Source organism: Bombyx mori, chromosome 1, assembly GCF_030269925.1.
Source record: "Bombyx mori chromosome 1, ASM3026992v2".
Lineage (NCBI taxonomy): Eukaryota > Metazoa > Arthropoda > Insecta > Lepidoptera > Bombycidae > Bombyx > Bombyx mori.
The window spans coordinates 1,919,375-1,939,404 of NC_085107.1; the positions used below are offsets into that span (position 1 = coordinate 1,919,375).

General features: G+C 36.6%; 1 protein-coding gene across 3 annotated transcripts in view; it reads left to right on the forward strand.

The window, feature by feature from the left end:
* The first annotated feature begins 494 nt into the window (after nucleotides 1-494).
* Nucleotides 495-20,030, forward strand: part of LOC105841232 (uncharacterized) — a 39,279-nt gene continuing 19,743 nt past the window's right edge. For 2 of the 3 annotated variants that reach the window (XM_062675522.1, XM_012696005.4), the window contains exons 1-5: nucleotides 924-1,042; nucleotides 10,912-11,096; nucleotides 11,189-11,929; nucleotides 12,729-12,761; nucleotides 13,378-19,697. In XM_062675522.1, the coding sequence (XP_062531506.1) occupies nucleotides 1,026-1,042; nucleotides 10,912-11,096; nucleotides 11,189-11,929; nucleotides 12,729-12,761; nucleotides 13,378-19,697 (7,296 nt within the window). In that variant the 5' untranslated portion in view covers nucleotides 924-1,025. Of the gene's footprint in view, nucleotides 756-923; nucleotides 1,043-10,911; nucleotides 11,097-11,188; nucleotides 11,930-12,728; nucleotides 12,762-13,377; nucleotides 19,698-20,030 lie in introns of those variants that run through there. The other variant, XM_012696003.4, reaches the window with a different exon arrangement.

Below are 20,030 nucleotides of genomic sequence, written 5' to 3' on the forward strand. Positions count from 1 at the left end.
ACCGAATAGCGAAAGTAGTGAATGTTTTAAAATTCTCTAATTTTGAATTATGATTTTCTAAGAAATGGTCTACAAACACTTAACGTAGGAATGATGCATGGTCAAGGTCAAAATCCATAGCAAAACATTTTAATTTATTCAACTATCGACTGTAACACGTAGGTCGTAGAGCATAACTTCAATATTAATAAAAATGTAATATGAAAGAGCTCCACACGCAGTTTCATGCACTCGCTCCACCTCACTCCCTCGTATTCGTGCCATATGTCGCCTTATCTCTTTACGTGGACTCGTGTCGGTTCGAGAATCGTTCGGGTGGACTCGCCGCGCCACGCCTCCGCGCCGCGCGGTACCTATGCTCTAATCATGTCCGCATGTCCGTCATGTTCAACGCGTTCGTAGTTCCTGCATAACAGTACACTTGGAATGGAAATGGAACTGTCTGAACATGTTAATTTTGACAACTCGGATTGAATGATATAGTTCCATATGAGGACAATAGTTCCAGGAACTATTTAGGTCCGGAACTACGCATGTCTATTACCAAACTCAATAAATCACTGATCAATAACTGCATTGTCGAAATGCGACTAGCTTGCAAATTTACGGAGTATTATTCAACGTATGTAAGAATATAATAACAGAATCAGTTCGCCACAATAGAAACATGAAGCAACTACAACATCTGCGTTCTTCTTGTCCAAAGAAACAAGCATATTAAATCCGCATTGATCCATCAAAATGAAGCCGAAAAAGTGAGTGAAGAATCTTTTTGTTTATCATTCTTATTTTGTTGTATCTATTACAATGCCAATATATTTTAAGCATATAAAAAAAGAGTTAAATAAAGGAATTAAGTATGTACCATTACGCTAAATACACGCGGTTTTGTGTTTATTAAACTTTAACTACCCACCTTCCAGAAACGAAATGGCTTTGTTAGCTGATCAATTAAAATACATACACCTTCAATAAAACTTAAAAAAATATTTTAATTAAGTTAATCTTGCGTTTTTTGGAATTAAATGGATTTAAAAAAAACGTAAGTGCATTATTTTTCCACTTTTAATAAAATTTGTTAAAAGATTTCGCCTGCAAGTCATGCTACTCTATAATTGATGTAATTATTTTTTTTAGTAACATAACTACATTCATTCTTGAAATACATATAATTTTTAAAATTTTTGTTATTTTAAATTTTTTTTATTGCTCAAGTGAGTGGACGAGCTCATGGCCCACCTGGTGTTGAGTGGTTACCGGAGCCCGTAGACATCTACAACGTAAACGCCACCACACACCTTGAGACAGAGTTGTAAGGGTCTCACTTGTAACAGTACAACGGCTGCGCCCCCTTTCAACTGAAACTCATTTCCGCTTCACGGCAAAAATAGGCAGGGTGGTGGTATTCACCCGTGCGGACTCACAAGACGTTCTTCCACCAGCAATTATGCAAATTATAATTTCGTGGGTTTGATTTTTATTACACGATGTTGTCTCTTCACTGTGGGAGTCAATTGTGAAGATTTGTTAAGTACGTATTTCATGGGAAAAATTTGTACCTGCCAGCGGGTTTCCAACACTGATGTATCGCTACTGTACTGTAAAGCACTGGATGTCATATCCTATAGGCCACAGTGACTCCTGAATAAATCATTTATAGTTATAGTTTTAACGTTTGTCTGATTTTTATGAGTAAAATATATGTAGCCTTTGGTCCAGGATACTTTGTTCTGCATGCGGCTTCTTTTGTTTAGGCAACCTGCAGAAAATAATTAAAATTGGGATGTATTGACAAAAAATATGTAATTATTTAAGATAATATCTATTGATTTTTTTCCTTGAATACTGATTGTATTACATTTCTGCATTTATTCATCTTAATTTTTACACGCTGTATATTAGCTTCACTTGTATGTATGTTTGTAACTGACTCCTTTAGACGCGATTTTGACCCACTTTAAACAGCCAGATTTCATTCAAACTTTGTAGATTTATCGAGGACCGATGACATTACACTAATTTGATAAGATTATTCCATTATTCTATTTGCAAAAAAAAATTACTAAAAAATGAAAAATAAATAATAGTTTAAAAAAACTAAAAAAATACGCTTCATATAAAATTCAACTAAAATATAGGAAATAAATTTTAATTAATTCAAATTGAAAATAGAGTTAAAAAAAAATTGTAAAAAAAGCGTGGGGTGCATTGGTGTTATTAGTTATAAATATTTTTCTGACAGATATGAGTAGAAAAATTACTATTTCAATAATATCTTAAAAAGCACATGCTTTTTTACAATAAAATATATTTTTTCACACTATTTTTAATTTAAATTTATTAAAATTTATTTTCAATTTTTTAGTTGAATTTTATATAAAGTGTGTTTTTTAGTTTTTTTAAACTACAGTCAAAATCTGTTATAACGACATCGAAGGGACTGCTCATATTCAGTCGTAAAAACCGATAGTCGTAACAACCGGTGATGTTTAATGTGTATCGCGCAAGTACAAACAAATCGATAGGGAATTATTGGAAAAATATATTTACATAATACGCGATTTTTCTTCAATATTAATTTGTTTTCTTTTTCTTCGCGACATTTTGAAAGTTTCACTAATAACTCCACAAAGTTTTGGTGCGTCTTGTGTATAGATAAGTACTGAAGAGATATGTAGAAGCGGGCTTTGACTCTACCGCATGCACGTGTTTTGTTTCTAAGAATTAGAAAAGACCCTACACTAAACTAAATCCTATTGTTTTCTATCCAGATTTTAATAGCCATTGAAGACAAATGTGGATACCTACTCAAATTGTTTACAATACAGCTTAGCCGGTCGTTCAGATCTAATTCTCCGAAATATTAGTTAAATGTGGTCGTTTTATGAGGTATGTCGTTATTAGCAATGTCGTATAAAGCGATGTTTTTAATAAGGCGGTCATATAGCATTCAGCCGGGACCTTTGTTCTAGGTTATTATAACCGGCATGTTGTTCTAAACGATGTCGCAGTAAACGGTTTTGACTGTATTATTTATTAATAGATTATTTTTATTTATGTTACTTCCTTAAAGGTCAGCTAATATTTTAGGAAAACAGAATTCAACGATTTACATACATTTCCAGACATATCAAGGTTGGTACTTAACAAAAATGACATCTAATATTCTGTTTTGTACAGTGCATGTGCACATATTTGCGGGCAGGTTTCTGATACAACAAATTGCAAGGATGGTGTTTGGGTAACTGTATGACCAGAGCCTAAAAGAGTTAAATCACTAAGCTATGTCTATCTGCAGATAATTACAAGAAATTCTTGCAAGCGTTATGTGATATTCAAGCGAAAAATACCCATTATGTGAAATTATGAAGTGGATTATGCAGGTTATATGTAGTATGTGTACATATATATGCATATGATAGATACATAAATTTACACTCACACACACGCAAACTCACTCACACACTTATATACGAGGGTGGGATGATAAGTAACTAGCCTCTACTATTTAAAAAGTTAAAATTTAAAAAATATATATGTCATTTTTAAATTCGTATCTCTGGCTACCTGTGTTCTAAATTTGAATTTGGTGGCATGAAAATTTTATTGATTTTTTGTCATTTGAAAATATATTTCGTCAAGTGTTTTCAAAATGGATAAAGCTGGATAGAGCGGTGATAAACTTTCTTCATATGAAGGGCATGAAAGGGAAAGATATCTATGACGAGTTAAATAATGCTTAGGGTGAATGTGCTCCTTCTTATGCCACAGTAAAAAAGTGGGTGGCTGAGTTTAAACGCGGTACATGTGTCCAAGATGAAGCCCGCTCCGGACGTCCAAAAAGCGTCACGACTCCGGAAATGGTCGTGAAAGTACATGATATGGTTTTAATAGATCGACGATTTTAGTTATCTGAAACAGCTGATACTACAGGTATCTCAAAAGACCGGGTACATCATATACTAAGTGAGGAATTAAATATGAAGTCATCGGCCCGTTGGGTGCCGCGATTGCTTACGCACGATCAAAAGAGGATTCAAAAGATGCAAAAGTCAAAAGAATATCTGGACCGTTTCAGAGTAATAATGCCGATTTTTACGTCGATTTGTAACAACAGATGAAACATGGGTTCGTTATCACACGCCAGAATCAAAAATTCAATTAAAACAGTGGACGCAATCGCGATGCCCGGCTCCAAAAAAGCCATGGCTGTAAAGTCGGCTGGAAAAGTGATGGCTTCCGTCTTTTGGGATGCAGATGGGATCTTCATGATAGATTACCTTCCTAAAGGTCAAACGATTAATGGAGAATATTACGCTAATCTTCTAGATAATTTTCATCAGTGTATTCAGCAAAAACGACCAGATTTGGCGAAAAAAAATCATCTTCCGCCAAGACCACGCTAGGGTTCACACATGTGTTAAAGCTATGGCAAAAATTAACGAATTGAAGTATGATTTGCTGTCCCACCCACTTTATTCGCCTGATATAGCGCCATCAGACTTCCACTTATTCCCTAAGCTCAAAATTTTTTTGGGCGGACAGGAATTTGCTACAAATAATGAAGTCATAGCCGCTGTAGAGGAGTATTTTGCAGGCCTCGAAAGAAATCATTTTATGGAAGGCATTATTGCTTTAGAACGAAGATGGAATAAGTGCGTAGAGGTTCACGGAGACTACGTCGAAAAATAAAATTAATTTTATCACGGAAAGTTAAGTGTTTTATTGTTAGGCTAGTTACTTATCATCCCGCCCTTGTATATATATATAAACTGAGTGTATGCACTCACAGCATTATTTGGTGCTGACACGTACGATAAGTTGGATATTATTTCTCTGTCTCTGCTTTGCTCTATCTAAAATTGTAATTAATGCAAAGTTGATTTGTATCCTTTTACTATGTTTTATTATATAATAATGAACTTAAGCACATGTTTGGGGTAACAAATCAGTTCATTGTGTGTGTCTTTATGCAACCCACACTAAGCAATCCATTTATTAAAAGGAGAACAAGTACCCTCACTAATACACTACAATTTTCTTACGATCAAATAAATTGCCACGATAACAATGCTCCAAACATTATTTCGACTGTTCCTACGTACAGTAGCGAAACTGAAAATTTGCGATTTTTTTTTATTGCGCTAAGATATTCCTTTTTATGTATATTTTCACACAAAAAAGAGAATAAGCTATAAAATATATATTAAACCACGTTTTCAATGAGTATAATAACGATACTTATTCAACGTAAAAAATCGAATGTTTAATTTCGGTACAATACGCGGATACAAGAAGCGTGCGAGCAGTGTGCTTAGTGCGAGTTTTTTAATGTTCTTGTTGGAGAATTGTAAACATAATTTATATTATCTGTAATGTCAAAAATGGTTCACATTTTTGCTCACGAGTGACGCCACCGTCTTTGCTTTTATAGTGTGTTTCTTCTTTTTATTATTTGCATTAAAACCGTTACATATTTTATTCCGGAGTATTATTTTAACAGGTTATGGGCCGCCCCATTAACTCAAAATAGAACTGAAATTAATTTTAGTGCAAATAAATAGAAAATTAAACCAATTAGTTGTAATTGCGACGATAAAACTCATCCGATCCAGACATAATGGCTACGTCTAACCTTCAAATTGAGAAATTAGCCGGCCGGGAAAACTATTCGACAGGGTGATTTGCTATCAAATCATATTTAGAACACGAAGAATTGTGGCAATGTGTTGATCCAGGCACTGATGTGGATGTCAAGAAAGATATTAAAGCTAAGTCAAAGATAATTTTGTTGGTGGAACCGATTAATTACATCCATATCGAAAACGCAAAAACATCAAAAGAAGTATGGATAAACCTTCAAAATGCTTTCGAGAACTCCGGGCTGTCAAGAAAAGTTGGTCTATTAAAAGATTTAATAAATACTTCACTAGACAATTGCTCCAGTATCGAAGATCACGCGTGAATAAAATTATGAGTACCGCACATGAATTAAGAAATATTAGTTTCGACGTTGGTGACGAATGGCTTGGAACACTCATGCTGGCGGGTTTACCGGATAATTACTAACCTATGATCATGGGTCTGGAAAGTTCCAGCATTATCATTTCATCAGATTTTATAAAAACAAAACTTTTGCAGGAAGTGAAAGTTTCTGAGTTTACTGCATTCTTTACGAAGCACAGAAATACCTCTAACAATAATTCAAAGCCAAAAGGAAAAGGCCTCTGATGTTATAACTGTGACAAATATGGACATTTTAAAAATCAGTGTACAGTGAAGAAATCTAATAATCATAACGGTTTTTCAGCAGTTTTTTCAGCGTACACCACCCTATATCAGGACGAGTGGTTTATAGATTCAGGCTCTACCATGCACATGACAAGATATCCTGAATGGATGTATGATTTACGACCACCTCTGATTAAAAAAATAATAGTGGCAAACAGTGACTCTGTCTCCGTGCAAAGTATGGGTAATATAAACATTCAAACCAATCTATGCAAGGAAAACTGTCCTATCCAGATTATAAATGTTTTATTTATTCCTGAGCTGAGTACAAACCTGTTATCGATCAGTCAGTTGACAAAAAAAGTAGAATTCACTGATATGGGGTGTAACATATACAATACCAACAAGGTCCTCATAGCAACTGCCCAACTACCAATAACATGTACAAACTCAATACTGTTAAAGGCAGTGCTTATGCTGTTTCATGTGAAAGTAGGACAGATATTGTTATATGGCACAAGAGAATGGCACACTTGAATATAGCTGATGTGAAGAGGTTGGAGGTATGTGCAGATGGTATTACTATAAGAAATAAAGAAATTGATGCAGTTTGTAAATCATGTTGTGAAGGAAAACAAACACGACTACCGTTTCCCCAATCTGGTTCAAGAGCAAGCACTTTACTAGAAATAATACACACTGATCTATGTGGTCCGATGGAGACACCATCAGTTGGTGGTGCAAGGTACTTTGTAACCTTTATAGATGATTATTCTCGCAAAGTATATGTGTATTTTCTAAAGAACAAAATGGATATTAAATCTGTGTTTGCACGATTTAAAAGTGAAGTGGAAAATGAGTTGGAAATGAAAATTAAAATGTTAAGAAGTGACAATAGAAAAGAATATTGTAATAAAGATTTCTCTGATTTCCTAGCAGCTTCCGACATCAAGCACCAGACCAGTGCTCCCTGCACGCTTGAACAAAATGGACTTTCTGAAAAAATGAACTGTAGACTGGTGGAGCGAGCAAAATGCATGTTGTTTGAGGCAAAACTGCAGAAAATATATTGGGCCAAAGCAGTAGCTACTCCTGCTTATATCATCAATAGATCTCCATCACGAGTTCTGGCTGAGGTAACACCTTATGAAAAATGAACTAGTAAGAAACCAAACATTTCACACTTAAGGATTTTTGGCTCTAAGGCCAGGGTACATTTTCTGAAGCAAAATCGTTTGAAATGGGATCATAAATCACAAGAATTGATTTTCCGAGTTTACTGTGAGAACACAAAGGGGTACAGATTAATTGATCCTAATAGTAAGAAGGCAGTGATTAGCAGGGATTTGATATTTATCGAAAATTCCATCGATAATGTCATTCAGAAACCTAACGTAAAGCCTCAACTTATTACTTTACCTCTCAGTTCAAGTTGATACCGGTTGATTATAGCTCTCAAACAGACATTGAAAATGTCACATCAACAGCTTCAAGTACTGATACTTCTTTTGACAGCTGTGTGGTGAACAGAAATGATGATGAAACTTATTATCCCAGCTCAAGTGACAGTGATAACAGTTTCGGGAGGAATGTCACTCTGAGATCACATCAAAAATGTAATGAGCAAAATAATAATTTCATGTGTGTTTAGATTATAGATCCACTGACTGTCAAGGAAGCCTTGTCGAGCCCTGATGCCCAACATTGGAAACAAGCAATGGATGAGGAGTATCAGTCCTTATTGGAAAATAATATGTGGGAAATGACTTCTCTACCAGCTAACAAGCGCCCTATACCATGTAAGTGGGTGTTCAATAGAAAGACCAATGAAAATAGAGAAATAATAAAATACAAGGCACGTCTTGTAATTAAAGGGTGTTCACAAAAACCTGGAATAGACTATACTGAAGTATTTTCACTGGTCGTAAGACATGCTTCGTTGAGGTATTTGCTTGTCCTGGCAGTGAAATATGATTTAAATATATATCAGATGGATGCTGTGTCAGCATTTCATCAAGGTGGCATTGAAGAGAAAACGGTGATAAAGTATGTCGACTGAGAAAATCACCGTATGGATTAAAGCAAGCCAGCAGACAATAGAACAAGAAACTAGATTTAACATTGAAGCAAATGGGTTTGTTACAGTCTAGATTGGATCCTTGTATTTATTACAAAATTGTCAACAATGAAAATATGGTTTTCCTAGCGGTCTATGTCGATGACCTGATCTTGTTTTCAAATAATCAAGACTCAAAGCAAGAAATCCAAGAATAATTAGATTAAAAGTTTAAAATAAAGGATTTGGGTGATATAGATTATTGTATTGGAATACATGTAGAGAGAGACAGGCCAAGAGGCATTATTTATTTGGATCAAAGAAAGTACATTGAAGAAGTGTTAAATAAATATGGAATGTCAGATTGTAAAACTGTTAATACTCCTATAGATATGAACACAAAGGTACAAAGTAAATCTGAGGAGAATAAAATCTTAAATGTTATACCTTATCAGGAGATATTGGTTGCTTATTATATGTTTCACATATTACCAGACCAGACATATGCTATGTTATAAATATGTTGAGTAAATATAACAACAACCCTGACATGCGACATTGGACTGCCCTCAAGCGCGTCATGCGCTGCTTAAAAGGTACTCTAGATTATAAATTGAGCTGTAAGAAAAATCTAGAGGAGACAATTACTCATGGTTACTGTGATGCAGACGGGGAAGCGCTAAAGATGACTGGCACTCTTGCACAGGTTACACATTCTTGTTCCAGGGAGGAACAATTACCTGGAACTCCAGGCGACAACCTACCGTAGCACTCTCCATGACTGAGGCCGAGTACATATATATATATTTTATATATATTTTTTAATACATGTGTACAAGAAGCTATGTGGCTGAAGCAGTTTCAAGAAAGTTTTTGGCCTCAGTTGAAGAATGAGGCCTTGGTGATCTATAGCGATAATCAAAGCTCTATAAACCTCTCAGGTTCTGATGAATACCATCCTAGGACCAAACATATTGATGTGAGGCATCACTATGTCCGCAAAAAGGTTCTGGAGGGGGCCATTGAGGTACGTTACGTGCAGACCAACAAGATAATTGCAGATGCTCTTACTAAACCAACATCCCAGACGAAACTGGCTTTCTGCTCATCTAGGATGGGATTATGTTTAAGGAGGGATGTTGGAGAATTGTAAACATAATTTATATTATCTGTAATGTCAAAAATGCTTCACATTTTTGCTCACGAGTGACGCCACCGTCTTTGCTTTTATAGTGTGTTTCTTCTTTTTACTATTTGCATTTGCATTAAAACCGTTACATATTTTATTCCGGAGTATTATTTCAACAGTTCTCGATAGCGTTAAAGTGGTGTTAATCCATTTTTGAGAAAAATGAGCTATCACGTAATTCATGCTTAATTTAATGTAATTTTTTTATATATCACTAGTCCGTGTTTAGTACAACTTAAAATCGGTCGGTAAATGAAATTGCATAATCATCGATTATGAAAGTGGTGTAAGTCCAATTGACAGAGGTAGGTAGCATAGCCAGACCTCATATGATTTGCCTGTATTTTTAAATCAACAAATATAGTAACCTTTAATTTTCTCGAAACAAAAGAAAACGGACTTACACCACTTTCAAAATAAACGGTCCATATGTATCTGGCAAAAGAATATAAAATCGATATTACTCATCGCTTTTTAGAGTAGGGGCACACGCAGAACGAAGGAGATAGCGTACATTTGCATGATTATTTATGGAAGAAATTATAAGTAATGTTTATTTTTATAAGAATACTAAATCATTATTAGTATTGCTCTAATAAATGAGAATGTTATTTGATTTTATGTTAATTTAAAGGTTTTATTTTGTTTAGTGTTTACCTTGTAGAATTAAAAATGTTCATATTTTATTCAAAGAAGTTTGTTATTTTTATATTTTATTTTTAACTAACTGAAGACTAAAAGTGTGTTTCATTTGATCTTATTATATTAAACGTAAGTCTGTGATTGCAAATATTAGTTATGAATTTTATTGATTTCATTTTATAAATTAAAATGAAACTTAGTAAACTGAACTTGTCTTTGTTTTAATTACAATCACTTTACAGGCCAAGCATCGAAAGATATAAAATACGTTAACGTACTGTATCGAAAGTGACACTTCCGATAATTTCTTAATTTAAATGTACTATCTAAAATATCGTTCTATAATTTTGATGAAATAGTTCCCAAGTAAATAAACGGCCCGTTTTGCATGTTCACACTAATTGATTAACGTAGTATAGTATCGAAACTTAACATTTAACATCAAAAACTATGAAGAATTTTGGATAAATGACATTTACATATAACTGCCAGTAAAAGTTTCCCATATATTTGAAATTATTTGCAGATAGGCTAATAAATGACAATTTGGTACACAAAATTAACTTCAAAGTGCTCTCCTGTAAAGTACCGTTTTTCAATTTCGATATTATACGTAGGGGCAGTCTATTTATTGCTTTAGAAAAGAGATTAGTTGTGTATTGTCTATATATATTAGACTGAGTCGGCACCCTCTGACTCGTGATCAATAAAATTATTTACATCTCATATAAATAACTATACAAAAGGCATGTAGGCTTTGTTTATTTTATTTTCTTATTAATTTGTAATTCAGCCGGCGAGTTCGGGCCCAGAGGAAGTTTGCACAAGGAGCTTACATCCCTCAGCTCAACCTGAGTACTGAACGTCGCCGGGACAATCAAAATAAAGAAGATCCACCACCCAGCTCTGTTGCTATGGTACATAGCAGTGTCGTCAACACATCAGCTAGGTCGCTTTTAGATATTGTCTCATTCAATAGTAAGTCTTAATTAATAATAATAATAAATAAACAAAGATTCAATTTACGAATTAAATACTTTATAAATAAATAACTTCTTTTCTTTTTTCAGATGTGCATAGTCATGACCAACCGATCGTATTGCTTGAAAGACTGTCATCTCCTGTTATCCCCAGTACAAGCAAACCAGTTGTTAAAGAGAAATCTGTAGAAACAAACAATAATTTATTCAATGACACTTCAATTCCAAAGGAGCTAACAGTCAAACCACATAATATGACTTTGAGAGTCAATCATAAACGGAATGATGTCTTGATTGGAACCAAACGAAGTCCGTCTATACCTCAACCAAATTTACTCCCGCCGCTAAGTCGTAGTCCTACACCCAGTGTCAGTACACTAGCAAGCTGCAGCCCTCTACGCGCTCGCTCACTCCAAACCAGTCGAAGTCAGCGTCACAGCTACATACCTCGAACTAGCTTTAGTCAACAACACAACAGTCGTCCTCGCCACTGTCGAAATCTAATACCCAAATGTAGTAGTATTTCTCAACCAATCCGAAAACATTCCACTCGTAATATCCAACCCAATCGTTGTGCTCAACCTAGCTGTAGCACGCAGGCCGCCCGCAGTGCCCGGCCACGCCGCAATATCCAGTCCAGCTGCAATAAAGAATCAAAAACAAAAACCCAAACTGTTCATAATAAGAGAAAAACGTCTTCGAAGAACTTCAAACCCCAGAAAAGGCGCCGCCTAGGGCACCTTCCTTCTTCAGATTTCAGTGTGGAAGATTGCAAACCACTTACGTACTTTGCTGCAAACGGTTCTGGAAACACGAGGCAGATTACTCAAGGTATTCCCTTAAACGATTCTAGTCATTTATTACATTTGTGTGTAAAATATAATTATTCAATTCATACAATTACTTCAGGGAACCAATCAATTTATGAATCTAAAACTATAAAAGTAAAGTATAAATAATAAATGAAATAACAACACAATTTTAAGCATTGTAAGTGAAAGATATGTTGTGGAAGACCTTATAGTACAGTGGACCGATGACATAGTCAGGATGGCGAAGCAGACTTAGACGAGAATGGCGATCGCACATTATGTCATAAAAACGGGGAGGCATATATCCTGCAGTGGTTACCAAGGGGCTGAAGATGAATGAATGAATAAGTTAAAAAAAGTAGAAGTTGAGGAATTTCCCATGACTATCTAAGAGCATTCTCTTATTAAACAGCAACTTACTGTCTTTCAAGTCTTAAGAGATTAGTGTACCTTTCAAGTCTTAGTGCTGCTAGGCACTTGACTTCTTCCTCGTCAGATACTCTCCATCTACAGAGTTGCATCTCGTCATCGCCGCTCGCTTCCAAGGCAGCTTGGCACTTGACTACTGAAACTTATTTCATTTGTTGAATAATCCCGAGTAAAAAAGCTATTTGGAAAAAATCTACTATTTACTGTCCTAGTAGTGTTTGAGTTCTTGCTATTGCATAAGAACAGTTGGACTGGCAGCCCGTCTCTCTACAACTTTACAAGCAACTTTTGACCAAAATAGTGAGGGTTATATAAAATATGTGTGCTGCTTTCATATTATATTACATAAAATTACTGTGAAAATCTAAGTGTATCTTAACGCTTCACAGATTCTAATGAACAAGAAGATGCGTGCCCTTCAAGTAAGTATCCTATCTATAATAACTAGAGGTCGGAGTAGGTAGATTTATTTTAGGTCATTGACGTCAAACGTAGAGGATAATATAAATATACCACCAAAATACCGGAACTTCATATGTATTGTGATATTTGTTTCGGAATTTCGAAATTAGCATGAATCTGTGTTTAAGGTGAAAAACGCATTAATAATATTAATCTACTCTCCCAGTGCTAGCTAATGGTGAAAGAAATCAATATTTTATATTATACAAAAATACCTTGGAATAGTTACACCGTATTTTGTCCCTTTCTGTTGAATTAGAAATGACGCTTGTCAGTATGAGACAAAACTAAGCCAGGGCTTTTTGTTACTTTATCTCATAAATATAGAAATTGTATCCGATGAGGATTAAAAATTTTTTTTTTTCAGTTTAAAAAAATAATCATTATGGATAAAATGGCATGTCCATATTGTAATATCTTGACGCAATTATATAAAATCAATCTACCTACTCCGAACACTGATAATAACCTATTATTTTTTCAGTATTAAAAAGTTACAAACTTTCTATTGAAACGATGATTATATATTTTTTTTTTATTAAAGCTCTGTTTATGTAATAGAATTTACTCTTATAGGTCCATTATTACCATCACATCAAAAATTTAATAAAAAATCAGTCTTAACTGAGAACTGCAAGGTGTTGTGTTCTAATCAAAATGTGGAACTGAAAAGAACAGACAATGGTAAACCAGAAATACTAGTTCCCAAATTATTCAGAATACCAGAAATACCACAGCAAAATAACGATATTGTTTCTGATTCGGAACAAAACAAGGAAACAAGCATCGATACTAATCAAGAAACATTGGATAAAGTGGAAGTTGAGTCGAGTGCTTCCAGCCCCATGTTATGGTCTACACATTTTAAACTCAACCAAGCCGACTATATTCATGCCAACATTGTCGACTCGATATTGGCAAGACTCGATAGTCCTATTCCTGGAGAAACCAAAGAGGCTACAAATGTGGTTGAAAATGAAGGCTGCTCTACGCCTGAGGCCAATAACCATGATTATGTCGTTCAAGTTGAAATATCAGAAAACAAAGATGAGGACTTTAAAGACATTGAAGAGAATTCATTAACTATTGAAGAGAATTCATTAACTATTGAAGATCACAACATCAGCATTAATAGTCCTCCACGCGGCCAAACTGACAAACCGAAGGAAACTGGCGAAATAAACGATAGCGAAGTGTTCGAAGATACTAATAATAAAGAAGACACATTACTTTGTGAAAGTGATGGTATCGAGAAACCTACAAACTCAGAAAATTATACGTCAACAACATGTGAACACACGTCCAATTTCCACACATGCGCACGGTGTTCAATATATAAAAGGTTGAACTCATTTTCAAGCAAACTAAAAACGGAGGTGGAGTCTATTTGCATTATTGAAGACGACGTGTATGAATTCGATGTTGTAAATGAAGAACCTACACAAGTTGTGGAACCATATAACTCCAAACAAAATAGATCTTCAACTTCCTCGGCAATTGATACGAATAGTTTGGGTAGTGTTACGATTTCTGAAACTTCTGAAAATACACCAAGTTTAAATGACACTACACTGGAACAACAGAATACATTACTTCAGAACGTTTCGCACATAACTACGATGCCCCATGATACATCCACGAATGAATTACTCACGCCAGTATACGCTGAATCTCATACATCAACTGCGCCTGTTATATCTACGAGTGCCATCATCTCTTCACCACCACCAAAATGTGTGGTGTATTCTTCACCTATAGCATCTATTGCAACCACAAATGCTATGATGTCTATTTCTTCTCCCGTAACTTGTCCCTCTATAGCCTTAGGACGAAGTGAGTCACATGTATCTACGATATCTTCCTCAATCAATGCACCAATTGGACAAACCATAATTGCTCTACCTATTATGTCAATTAGCTCGAAAATCCCCGTTATGGTTAATCAACCTAAAAATCCCGATTCTGGTCAATCTACTAAAATAAAAGGTAAGGGTAAATCTAGACGCCCCAAAAAACATATGCTGTCTGATTCAGTGAATGGAAATTCTCAATCAGCAACACTTACAGATATGAATTCATCCAAAAAACATTCGTCGTCCATTACAAGATCTACACCTTGTAAACCTAGTCCGATTGCACCTAAACCATCGATGCCTACCTTACTCGCTATGCCCAGGGGGACCGTTCCCTTATATTCAGTACCTGTGGCAGCCACTAAATTTACAGCAACCACCCCACTGTTTGGAATTAATTTGGCTGCCATCACTGTTCCAATAACGTTACATAGCAGTACTGCATTTGGTCCACGTAGTACCTCAGATACTGCAAATGCTATTTTTACTGCATCTAATGAATTGGTGAAGTCCACTGATGCATCCAGAACTTCCTCTGACGCTACAACAGTCACTAATATTAGGGCAACTAATGAATCAACAGAAATTACTACTCCCACAGCAACTTCCACTGTTAAAGATGTACTTTTATCACGTGCGGAACCCGTTGAAAATGTTATACTGGATAATGTTACGGCTCGGAATTCCGTCAAAGGAAAAGATTCGACCTCAATACAACTTGCAAATCCAATTGCAGTTCAACCCGCAGTGCCTACCACGATACAACCCGGACAACGTGATTCGCTGACCGAATGCTTATCCACTTTACAATTAATAGATAGAACCGTAGCACAACCTGTAGATGCAGCTACTGTAAATACTGAACACCTGACCATGGTAAAAGTCGCAGATTCCACCGCTGTACATCACACGAATCCAACTATCACGCAACATGCAGCTCCGAACACAGTACAACCTGCAAGTTCAACCACCGTACAAAGAGCTGACCCAACGGTAGTAAAACGTGCAGATATAATAGCCATAAAACCTACAAATACGAATATAGTACTACCTGCAAATTTGGCTGCTATACGAACCACTAAACGTACAACTGTACAAGCTGCGTACTTTGAACGAGTAGGACTTTTAGCACTCAAGCTGACAAGGCCTACACTTTCAATAGCATCAACGAATACTAAAGCCGTAGAATCCGCAGATCCGAAGCTCCAACAATCCGAAAATATACAGTCAATAAAAAAATGTACTTCTGATCCTGTAGGATTTGAAACCGCCGTGACTATCAGTCAGGACTCTGTCAAATCTGCGCATTCAAGTACGGTCCAGTGCTCAATTTCCAACTTGGGAACACCCGCCGAACCTAACCCAAGTAGTTCATCTGACCTTAACCAGGTAGAACCCGCAGCTCTTGATTTTGAACAACCTGCAGAATGTAACTTAGTAGCGGCCGTAAATTCTAGGCAGGTCAAACTCGCAGACCATAATTCAGGAACGCTCCCCAAACCTAATTTAATTGCACCTGCAGATCCTCCGATCGAACCTGTTGATCGTAATGGGTTACCACCAGCCGACCGTAATGTGCTACTCCCCGCAGTACCTGGTTTTGCAGCACCTGCAAATCCCAATTTAAGGGTGCCCGAGAATCCTTTATTGATAGAACCTGCTGCGGGCCCAGACTTAGGGCCTGCAAATGCTGAATTGCAAGGACCCGAAAGACCAAATAATGCTTTGTTATTTATAAACATGCCTCAAATGACAAATCACGCTATTAAACTTGTGAATAATAATGATGGCGAACGAATTTGGTCTGCTAGAGTGATAGACAAGCAAAAAAAAAATGAACCTATTTTTGTGGACCTTACGTTAGATGACGATGATGTACCGATGGATAATTCTACAATAAATAGGGTTATGGAGCATGAAGAAATAAAATGTGAAGATGATGAACATGAGCAAAATGAGGTGTTACAGCATAATGCTAAAGCAGATGGCTTAATGAACAACGAATTACAAGTAGATGCCGAGGTAAGCAACAACCGTGAACAAAGAAAAGACGTCCAGAGTCGGTTAAACATCGTTCAAGAAGCAAACCCATCACAATGTCAATCTAAATTAAATGATCGTGTAAATCTTCTGTGTACGTCAAGTTTATCTGAAAATTTAAAAATTGCGTCTGTTAAATCTTCTGAACCTAAGTCTCGGAATGTAGCCATTGAACAAGTGGCAGCCAAACGCAATAAGTCAGTAGCAACCAGTATATCATTGGATGATATATGTGAATTACCTAAAGCAAAAGACGCAGCAACAAACACAACACCAGCACCAATGGATCGAAATATAAACAGCCCTACAACTTATTCTTCAGTTCCAAGAACTCGTGAATACATGAGTACCTCTCGTGATTACCTTGTCTTTGATGGCGAACCTATTCCAAGTACTTCACGCGATTACTCGAGCCAGAATGGTGAATCTAACGCCTCTAGGGGTTGCTTTAACTTCAACGGTGAACAGATGCCGAGTAACACTAGAACTTACTTCAGCTTGAATGGTGAACAAATACAAAATACCTCTCGAGGCTATTTTAGTCTGAATGGTGAATCGACGTCAAATAACTCTCGAGGCCGCTTCTTCTTAAATGGTGAAACTATGTCGAGTTCCTCTTGCGGTTATACTAGGGAATATGGTGAAGCTATATCGAATACCTGTCGCAGTTATATGAGCGTGAACGGTGAACCGATACCAAGTACTTCTCGCAGTCATATTGGGACAAAAGGAGAAACACTATCGAGTACTTTTCGGGATAACATTGGGATAAACAGGGAACCTCTACCGAGTACTTCTCGCGGTCACAATAACATAAAAGAGGAACCACTGCCGGCTACTTCTCGTGGTCACATTGGAACAAACGCAGAAACGCCACCGAGTACTTCTCGGGGTCAAATTGAGATAAACAGGGTACTGCTACCGAGTACTTCTCGCGCTCATATTGGGATAAACGGTGAACCGCTACCAAGTACTTCAGGCAGTTACAATAGGATAAACGAGGAACTGTTACCGACTACTTCTCGCGGTCACATGGGCATAAACGGTGAACCGCTGCCAAGTACTTCTCGCTGTTGTATTGGTGAACCGTTGCTGAATACATCTCGTAGTTACTGGGTTGTGAATGGTCCATCAGTAAGTGCAAGAAGCTCCCGCGATTATCCGTGTGAACCCGTTCTAACCATTTCTCATGATCGAAGCAATGATAACAGAAAATCAAAGCAAATGATTTCTCGTGACCAAAGCTGTGAATGTACAGAATCTGCACCGAAAACTGTTCAGGATCAAAGTTGCGAAGATACAGAATCTACAATAAGAGCTTTTCTAATTAGGGAATCAAACCTAATGAGTTCTAGTGATGAGAGTTCGGAAGACATACGTTCTACACCAAACAACTCTCTTGATCTAAATCACGGTAATAAACAGTCAAAGGAAAAGTATTCTCGTATTCAAAACCACGAAACTACAGAATTCAGGACAAGTGCTTGTCGCCATGAAATAGGTGACGGTAAAACATTGAAACGAAGAACTTCTCGTCACAAAAGCGACGAAAAAAGACCAAGTCCTTATTCTAAACAAAGTGGTGAGAAAAGAGGGCTGGTGCCAAATACATATCGTAATCAAAGTGGCGAGAACAGAATACCTCTCCTAAGTACTGATAAACGAAGCAATGAGAACGATACACTGATGCCGAGTACTTTTTGTGATCAATGCTGCGATATCCGAAATTCGAAATATGGGAACTCTCATTTTGAAATAGACAAAAATAAAAAATCCACAATAAGAACTTGTCGTGACCACAGCGGGAAGAAAAGAGTACCGATACCAAGTAATCAAATCGGAGAGAGTAAATCATTTCTGCCCAGCACTTGTGAGCGATCCCATGAGAATAGAAAATCAACTCAAATAAATTCTCGTGATGAAATCGACGACAGTACAACATTCACGTCTTGTGATCGTTGCGGCGAAACCAGGAAAACTAATCCAAAAACATCATGTGATAAAAGCTATGAAAACACAGAATCAACAACAAGCCTAACTAATGATCGAAGCGGCGAGAAAACAGTACCAATGCCAAGTAATTATAAACAAAATGCCGAGAGTAGATCACACGTGCCAAGTACTTCTTGTGATCAGTGCCGCGAAAACAGAAAATCAAAACGAAGTAGCTCTGGAGTTGAAATCACAGAAAATACAGAATCCACGTCAAGTACATTTAGTAATCAGAGCGAAGACATAGAAATCCTTAGTACTTCGCGCAATCAAAGTGATATGGCTACCGTGCTAAAACCTAACGATTCCTGTGATCAATGCAGGCACACATGTAACCGTAATAGGAAGTCAAATCAAACAAACTCTAGTGATGAAAATTCTGAAAATACAGAATCCATACTAATCGCGCTTCGTGATCAAACCGGCGAAAGCAGGAAATCGAAACGGACATCTCGTGATAAAAGTTGCGAATACACTGAATCTGACCGCGATATTAATCGCGAACCAAACGGGGAGAACGCAAAACGAAAACAAATATGTTATCATAATGAGAGCACTGACAACACAGAACTCACATCAAGTGTCACTCGTGATTGCAGCGGCGATTTAAAAAAATCAAATCGAAATAGTTTACGGGTCGTACGCGGCGAAATTGGAGCACCCACTTCAAATACTCGCGATCAAAGTGACTCTAATAAGAAGTCAGATCGCAGGTTTTCTGGCGACCAGAGTGGTGAGAACATAGTACGAACGCCGAGTACGTCCTGTGCTCACGGTGGTGAAGATTGTGTGTCAACACCAAGTACATCTAGACATCAAAGCGATGAGGATACGGAAACTGTGCCCAGTACTGTTGTTATCCAAACTGACGAAAATATAGAAACAGTGCAAAGTGATCAAGCAGTTCAACTCAACAACAGACCCGCCACTCTACTTAGATTTCCGAGGGGCATCGAAAGAGCGAAAATCGTAGATGCTCCTATATACTATCCTACACTAGAAGAATTTAAAGTAAGTCCTTTCATATTATAATTTATTTGTTTACTTACAGTTTGTATGTTGGAAGTTTTGAGATTAATGTCCGGATATCTAAAAACTCCGTCTTTAATGAAAGTAATATATATATTTTATATTGATACTAGTAACACGCATCGCCTTGGCTCTAGCTCAGTTACTTTTTTACTTGTGTTATTTTATTCTGCGACATCTAAAGTAATCTATCATTTCAATTACCTATAGTCCACGACACATCTATTTACTTAAGCTAAGTAAGTAAGGGTAAATATATGAAAATAATTAAGAGTAAATTAACCATAGATACAGCTCACTGAGTTTCTCGCCGGA